Genomic DNA, 8,865 nt, shown 5'->3' with positions numbered 1-8,865 from the left:
CATTAGATTTGTGTATGAAAAGGCTATTATTTTGAAAGAAAACACCACAGTGACTTCCTTTTACATATTTCCTAAAGCCTGATAAAGAATTGGTCATGATTGCTCAAGTTTGTAATAATTTTTCTATTTTATTTCACATATTTGACAAGGTAATAATTTTACATCCATTGAATTATGTTACACATCAGAGATAAAATATAAAAGATTGCATCATACTTAATTACTCATTTCTAACTGTTTTTTTTTTAATTTATTTATTTTCATTGTTATAGCAAATAAATGGTTGCACAAATGGACAAAAACACAGTTTTAACAAAGGTGAGTGAAAATAATAAAGATAATCTCCTGAAGTGTTGCATGATCATTGTTATTATTAGTCTGTCATTCTGTCTACAAGGCTGAAAAATCTGAGGGAAATAAATTCCTAAAAGGGTTTAAAACTGCCAAAAGATTAAGGTAACACATGTGACAAGAAGATAGTCTATATTTATCTCTAAAATACATGTATACAAAAGATATAACCAATCATTAATCTGTCATTTTTCTGGAGATCTAGGCCATCATCGATGACGTAACATATAATGAAATACAGAAATTGATGTGAAAAAAAAATCTAATTACAGATCAAAGAGATCAGGAAATTTCAAACAACATGCACAGTCATAAAAAATTAACTGTTTCCACAGACTTATTTGGACTAATTTCACTTTAGATCAATAGTATGCACCCTCACTGTGTAACTCTGTCAGTGTCAAGACTGTCTGATTTTGAATTTCAAAGTAAAGGCCTTCAGAGATGTCATATATGAGCTATCTTTGTATGAATTTAAAATGCTATTATAAGGAAACTTGCTATTTCCACAGACCGATTGTCAGATTGACCTGATATTAACTGTATAATAATGAGAGGATATGTACTGTGGCTCAAAATTGGAATTAAACATTGACAAGAGGATTTTTCTATATACTGGTGTTCTGAATGCAGGTTTTAAAAAAACCAACAACAACAAAAAACAAAACTCTAGTCAAGAACCGTGGGTAATCAAATTTCAAAGGACGATACTTTTGTCGTTCATTTCAGACTGACTTGACCCAGGTGGTAAACACTGTTGGGGTGTGCACTGTGGATCTAAAGTGAAATTATTATGTTAAAACAGCATATACTTTTCATATTTTATTATTTCTATTTAAATTTGGAATATATTTGTTTTAATAGTATTTTGTTTTTGTTTTCTAGATTTCATTTATGATTTACATATATCATTAATGACGGACTAAATGAGTAGATTGACTTGGAGATCCCTTTAATTTTGAAACCAGACCTTAGTTTCTCTTACCGTAATACCCATAACACAAAACAACGTGGGGGCTGGCTCAATCGTTTCAGTAAAATGATCCAGCTCATTAAATTCAAGGGTGCACATTAGTCCGCTTTATCTTCCCTCCATTTAACCTTTCAGAAATGGGCTCATTTATTGAGGGGCCCTCTGTGTAGTTGTCCATATTGACCTAAGTCTTTTTATTAATTTAAAATCATTAATTAATTTTGAATATGCTTATTACGTATGATTTTAAGGCTTATATCATTTAGTTTCATGGTAAAATCAAAAGCAAATGTAACAGCATCAAAGCCTATCAAAGCGATCGGTTTGTGAGCGTGTGTGTGTGTTATGGTTATGAGGTCATTCTCCGCCGGCGCAGGCGCTTTGTGCTGAAACCGTTTCTATATCTAACTGCGCTGCTTATTTGAAAAGCGAGCCCCAATAATCGCAGCTTCGGTTCTCACACTGGGGAACGTATCTACCTGACATTTAGCTAAACGTGTAATCTACCTGTGTTCTGTTTTTTATCGCTGTGAGGACCGCTGAAACGCCACTGACCGTCACTTGTCTTATTGAGGTAGGTCGCTATCTGCCACCCGGCACAGCTCAACGTTAGCGCTTGGCGAGCTAACCTGCTAGCTACTAGCAATATTAAACTCACAAGCGCTAAGGAGTTAAACTCAGCTTATCATTATCAAACAGAAATTATTTTTTAAATAACGTAAGATAGTCTACCACTCAGCTATGGATATTTGACTTGAGTCAACAAATTCAAACAAACAAACAAAATAAAATCGCTAACTGCGTAATAACAACAACAAACAAGCGCTAATGTTATCAGATGGCGTTAAATTGAATGGAGCAGCCAGGAGGCGGGTCTAAGCGCGTTAGGCCACAAGAAAGACCCGCCTAGCTAGCTTTGAGTAGATGGGTAACAGTCATTGCTTTGGTAGCTGTTCAACCTATTACACCGGTCTAGCGCATCCGGTGTGATGTTAACCACTCGGGGATGGAAACGGGACCCGAATATGGTAAAGTTGCGAATTATAGCTTATTTTTAACGCTTACAGCGGCGTTAAAACGACGAGAGTGGTGCCAGTAATGTGAAATTGTAAATTATTAAAAGGGAATATATTTAAAGACGTGACGCGGAAATTGGTCACCGTCGGTTATCGGTTCCCTGTTAAGGATTAGCCAGCGCCAGCTAACTAGCTGTTTGCTAGCCGTACTCGTTAGCTCGCTAACAAAGAGCCTCTCCTCCTCCTCGCTTTGAACGAGAAAGTCGCTGTAGCTATTTCAAATTGATGTGCTGTCGCACATACGCAATGAGGACAGATGTGTGTGCATGAGAGGATTAAATTAACTCCGACTCATATTGTGTTAATTTGCGCAGCCGTTTGTTTTATTTTTCTGAATGTTATTACAGCCAACGTTATCCGGTTTAGTTCTGACATTATGGTTGCCTGGTCAGGTAATGGCTGCAGCCGTGGCAGGATAAAGATGAATAAGTAACAAAATTTTCAACGCAAGGTTGCATGATTAAAGCAGGAGAGGAATGCCAAGCTGCCACTGCTGTCATAAAATGCTAGATGGCCCCTGTCTTTTGCGGATACAGTAAAAATGTTTATGGCCTTATGCGGCTTTAAGAAGTGTATTATAAACTGCGTTAGCCTTTCTGACAATATTAATTGACATTAAAAATGCTAATAATATTTTTCGCTTATATTGAAAACATTGCTTGCATTTTGTAACAAATCTCAGGTGCAGAATCAAATGTCATTGTCGCCTCCCTTGTCATATAGTTAAAATGCTTAGTTTTGCTGTGCAGTAGTTATAGATAATAGCTTGTTTAATTAACCTGTCAGTTGAATTGTATTTTAATGGAGCACAGCTGAACAATACCACTTTAAAGGGAAATTTGCCATGTGTCACATGTGCTAGGGTAAGACCGAAAATCTTTTGAGTGTAGATCTTATTTCTAAACCATAAATGATCTGGTGGTTAAGTGTATTGCACTGTAAATGAAGTCATGTTTTAATTCTTAGATTCTGGTCTATAAGCTGTACTTAGCACTAAAACAGAGTTGTTAAACTTTTGTTAAACTGTATACACTGTAAATTCTGTCTGCAAGACTAGATTAGACTAGATTTTCACAAGTCTTGTTGACATTTGACATAATTTTGGCTACTTTTCAAAACATGTCAGGAAGCTTTTGTTTTGTATTTTCTCTTGCAGTAATACTGGACTGGAACAAATTGAGACTGTCAGCTCATCCCGCCTTTGCCTGGACTGGGGAGTTTAGTGCCTGTGCCTGTTGTAGGCTGTGTGTGTTTGTTCCTCACCAGTGATTCCTTATGCTTGATCGAAGCTGCACCCTGTGTCGTACAGGATGGATGGTGTGGACTTAAAGAGACCTGTATATCAACATCAGCACTTTGTGTTCTGCTGCAGTGTTCAGTCCCTCTCCATTTGTAAGAGAACGCATCTCATCTTACACCTTCAGTCCCCGAAATATATTTATAAAGATAGTCTTTGAGCAATAAAAAGGGAGAGCTGGAGATAGACATTGTAAATCTTTCTCTTTTTTTCCTTTTTGAAGCACAGCTAGATATTGCTTACATAAGCCAAAATGGCAAGCATGAAAATATCCTTATTTTAATTTTTCAGTTATCGTACCTCCTTAACTCTTAGTGTGGGTGGTGGGATGTCGGAAAAGCCAGACGACAAAATGGTGAAGTTCCTGGCTCCCCCTCAGAAAAGTGGAAATGCCCCTAGTTCTGGTTCAGATTCGATGATTGGTGAGGGTCGGCCAGTGGAAGTGAGACGCCGGCATCACACCATGGAACGCGATCGATGTAACCCTGAACACCGTTTTCTACGTCGCAGTGTCATCAGTGATTCTAATGCCACAGCTTTGGCCCTTCCTTTACCCAGCAAGATCCCCATCCCTACGTCTCAGCTGGTTCAGCCACAGGAAGCAGTCCTCCAGCAGCAAAAGACTGCTGGTACTTACTCACCCAAGACTGAACCAAGTTTATCTCAAAATGAGAAGTCTGTGGATGATGGAAAAGAGGGAGAAGGAAAAGATATAGAAATAGCCAGGGTGGCTGTAGTGCCTTCACAGCAAGAGCCTGCTAGAGTGCGTGACATCTGTGATGGAGAGGCAGTAGTAGCAGCTCACACGACACCCAGCCTGGAAACAGAATTGCCAATTCAAGTTGAACCTGAAAGCGGCACTGAGGTGAAGGTACAACACGAGGAAGGAGAGGAGGCAGATAAGGACGCCAGAGCCCGAGCAGAGGCAGAGCAGCGGGAAGCTGAGAAAAAAGTCCAAGAAGACATCGAGGAGGCTGAAACCAAAGCAGTGGGCACATCACCTGATGGACGGTTCCTGAAGTTTGACATAGAAATTGGACGTGGCTCTTTCAAGACAGTTTACAAGGGCTTGGACACCGAGACCACTGTGGAGGTGGCTTGGTGTGAATTGCAGGTATGAAAACGATTGTATACAACGATTGTACTTTGTAACACACACATATTGCCTCATTTCCCCCCGCTTTTTTTTTTTGTTTTTGTATTATTTTTTGTATGAGTCAAAATAATTTCCGTTCACCCTGTTACCTGAGCTGCAGCTACTATCATTTCCTTTCAACCAAGCATAGCCAGCATTTCCTGATTGTTTCGCTCTACATTTTTCATCAAAACAGCCAAAGAAAACTTCCCATTTCCTGATTTGACTTCACTCTAAGAGACTGGGAAGTTATTTGGTGCTATCAGTGCTTCTTTGATAAATGATTATTCCTTTATTCTTTGAACACAGGAAATTACCTTTTGACCAAATGTGTGCAGAATTGTTGTAGTCATGATAATGATTTTCCACACTTACTGTTCACACTGTTAGAGGATACTGCTAGAAAATCTAAATCTAGTTTCTGGTATCTAGTGTAGAAATATAGAAAATGCAACTGAGCAGATTCTTGAAACATCACTTTACTCCCAGATAATGGGACCTTTTGAAGCTTTGACTAAAATTACATAAAAGATTATAAATCTCAGAAATCCCATTACTACTACTGCTACTACTACTCGGCTAATAATGGCAACAGCAGGAATATTTAAGTTGACTTTATTAACATTCAGCGTTCTTAGTCACAGATCTGACCTTTGACCTACTTTTGAGTGGACTTGTTTTACCCCCCCCCCCCCTTTTTTTTTTCTTCTTTTTTTTTTTTTTTTTTTGGCTTGTAAAAAATTTGTTCTGCTGTCTGTCCAGTTATAGCAACTATATAGCCCAGAGCAAAGTTTAACCTCATTCACCACATGAATGTTTGCTCTCACTGTCATGCTTTACCCTGCCATGAGAGCAGTAGGACTCACATGGCTGCGGAGAGAACCACAGTAACACATGCTCACTGGTTTCAGAACAATGTGAAGATTACGGGCAAGTTCCCCTCCCCCTCTCACACAATCTCACGCATGCTCAATGCATTCCTTTTTTGAATGCTTGCCTGAATGTAAAATGGGTCAAATTCCTCACTGAGGAATCTCCTGCAGGCTGACCTGCCAAGGCCTGCTTGTGAACCATCAGTCCACCTCCCACTCTCTTTCAGCTTTCTCACATTTTACTTTCCTAAATCTCAAATATCTTATGTATAATACTTGGGTGTTAGTGCAGTATAAGATGGGATACATTTTTAGTTGTGGTTTAAACTGCATTTAGTGGTGATTTTTTTTTTTTTTTTTTTTTAAATTTAATTTGACCTCAAGACAGACTTCTTGCAGCCCCTGAACTTTCCACTAAGGTTTCATAGTAACATTTTTATTTTCTTCTTGAGCTCTCAGTTAGTATCACATCTGCAATTTGAGTGAACATAACATCTTACCCAGTAAATTTATGTTGAATTATTCAGAAGAGGGGGGGGTTTCGGGGTCTGTCACTTCCCAAGCCAAATATGCAGATCCATCCGCTGTGGCGACCCTTTGGGAAATTAAGGGAGCAGCAAAAGCGTTTCCAAACAGCTGAGTTGTACTATTCTTGTTAAAGTCTCTTTCTGTCATTCTGCCTTTAGTTGAGCTAAATCTGCCACAACCTACTAAGAGAGAAGTCAGTTTGGGGTTTTAGAAAAGAGTGAAAGTGAACTGCTGCAATGGAAGGACAGAAACAAAAACCAGAACAAAGATACAGCTTCTAAAACAGGAAAAAAAAACAAAAAACTTTTATCTCAATATGAGACTGAAGAAGTCACTTGGATGGGTGACGAAATATTTCTCCCACTGAAAATGCTATGTCCAGATGAACAGAATCAACCTTTTGGGTTTTATCGCAATACTTTTGCTTTCATTAGTAATGAAACCCATAAATGTAACTGAATTCTAGTTAGGTTTTTGTTCACTTGGCCCTCTTTGCTTTTTCCTTCCACTGCCACCTCAGAAGTTTCAGAGCTAGAAACTTCAGCTGTACGTGAGAAGCTGAAATCCCCTTTACACGTCAGAGGTTTTTAATGTAGTCCCACGGTCATCCAGGTGTTAGCATGCCTTCAAGATGTACAGAGATGGTAACACTGGGTGGTATATGTTTACACACATTATTTTATTTAGATATGTTATCTTACCCTAGTTTCATTAGTCCAGTGTTAGGGGCATTTGATGATACTAGAGGTGCATATATTTAACGTAACAATTACAATGAGATTTAAGATTGAGTTGTTTAAGAAAGGAGTAGAGATCCAAGAAGTTAATTTAATTGGCGTCCTGCTAATACTTGAGTCATTGATGCACAATAAAGCTTGCAACATATTTGTTAAGAATTTGGCGTGCCAGCTATGAGCAATAGCGTATCTTGTGGCTGCTTGCTGGTGAAACGAGCCAGGCAGGTTTCCCCTTGTAGGACCTTCAGTTTATCTCTAACATGATTAAAATGAAATGGTCACATTTGTAGTCCCATGCCTTAATGCTCTTTATATACACATACACACACAAATAAACATGTAAATCTTTTTTTTTTAATTCATACATTTTTTTAGAGATTATGTAGATGTAAATAAACCTTAAATTCTTCTGCAGTTTGATTTCACTCTGACCAAAGGCAGCAATTGCAGGATATGCAGCAACTTTGCCTGAAAACTGTCTTTGAAATTTTAATGAAGTGGCCCTGGCTTTTTCAACCTATAAGGCAATCTGTGCTATAATTGACTGAGAATTTTTATTTGTTCACCTTTATTCACCCACTAATGAACCCCCACAGTTGTTTCACACTGCAGACATGTCTGAAGGATAAGTAGGTCACCCCAGAGAGGAAGTTGAGGAGGGACCAAAAATAAAAAAAGAAGAAATTAAGGAACCTCCCCCTTTGGCTCACTATTGCATTTTCAACTATTCAGTCTTCCAGTTGCTGCTTCCACGCCTCCTTCCTCTCAAATACAGATTGAAAGATGAGTAAGAATACTCCAGGCATCCTGTATAAACTATGGCAGCCCTCTGTCCAGCTGGCCGATGGCATCCGCTGGAAGTGACATGCTACAAGTATTTTAACAGAGACCTCATCACATTTCATGAATCAAGGTTTTCAGGTTTACTGTAAGAGTTTAATTTTCTAATTGTGACAAATTTGGATAGAAATGTCACTGAGGAAAGCATTAATGGGATTGCTCACTAAAAGCACAAGGTAGGCGGTAAACCCTATCTCAGCCTGAGGTCAAAGATTGGTGACACGAGGAACAACTATGTTGTACCAGTTTTACAAACAACAGTAGAACAGAAATACTTGGTGTGATACTGGTTCCCTTCTCACTCTTACTGTATAAAGGTCATGTCCTTTTTAGCTTGAGTCACTGATTTAGATTTTGAGAACACTATGGTAATTTCTAACCTTTATTCAGTCAGGGTCATGCAGAATATTTCTTCACAGAAAGAACATTTTTGGGTGGCTTTTTATTTAACCTGTAGGGAGCTGGTGAGGAAAAACTAACTTTGCAGTTGTTTTTTTTTTTTAATTGTATGGTTGGACTTTCACTCTTTGAATGCCATTCTGAACAAAAATTTTATTCCATAGGTTTCAAAGTGATACTATCAAACATATCAAATTTAAAAATACATTTAAAGCACCACATGCTTGAGTTTAGTTTGTAGAAAATAAAAGCAGCCACTGTAGTAGTATTGATCAGAAACATTTTAACAATATTCCCCACATGTTAAGGTTGTTTATTAATGGATGAAGGTTTTAAATACAGTTGCAAACTTAATGTTAAACTCTGCTTAAGTTTCAGATTTTAACAAATAAGAAGGAAGACAGATGACCTTTCAGTGGTTGTTTATCTATATAGTTTAAGAACTTTTTTTCTTTTTTGGGGTGGGGTGAGGGGTGATATACTCAGTAAGCACTGTATTGGTTTCTCTTCTAATTTGACTGGATATCTGTTTTTAATTCAAAGTCAATTAAAATGTGATAATAATACTATTAGATTGTGAAAGAGCCTGGATCTGGCAACTTTTTTTTTTTCTTACTCCCTGATAATTTGCGTGGCAGTCACCGTGATCTTTGACCT

The 8,865-nt window shown here is 38.0% G+C and overlaps 1 protein-coding gene across 5 annotated transcripts in view; it reads left to right on the top strand.

Moving 5' to 3' along the window:
• Nucleotides 1-1,702: 1,702 nt before the first annotated feature.
• The window catches only part of LOC146569540 (serine/threonine-protein kinase WNK1-like), a 32,517-nt gene continuing 25,354 nt past the window's right edge, over nt 1,703-8,865 (top strand). For 3 of the 5 annotated variants that reach the window (XM_085281877.1, XM_085281875.1, XM_085281876.1), the window contains exons 1-2: nt 1,703-1,898; nt 3,557-4,811. In XM_085281877.1, the coding sequence (XP_085138003.1) occupies nt 4,026-4,811 (786 nt within the window). In that variant the 5' untranslated portion in view covers nt 1,703-1,898; nt 3,557-4,025. Of the gene's footprint in view, nt 1,899-2,232; nt 2,353-3,556; nt 4,812-8,865 lie in introns of those variants that run through there. The other 2 variants (XM_085281874.1, XM_085281873.1) reach the window with 2 other exon arrangements.

Source organism: Mchenga conophoros, linkage group LG7 (assembly GCF_057382185.1).
Source record: "Mchenga conophoros isolate Kocher_MC1m ecotype Shallow Benthic linkage group LG7, M_conophoros_male_GT1.1, whole genome shotgun sequence".
NCBI lineage: Eukaryota > Metazoa > Chordata > Actinopteri > Cichliformes > Cichlidae > Mchenga > Mchenga conophoros.
The sequence above is the reverse complement of the archived record's forward strand: the minus strand, read 5'-3'. Positions and strand labels throughout refer to the sequence as shown.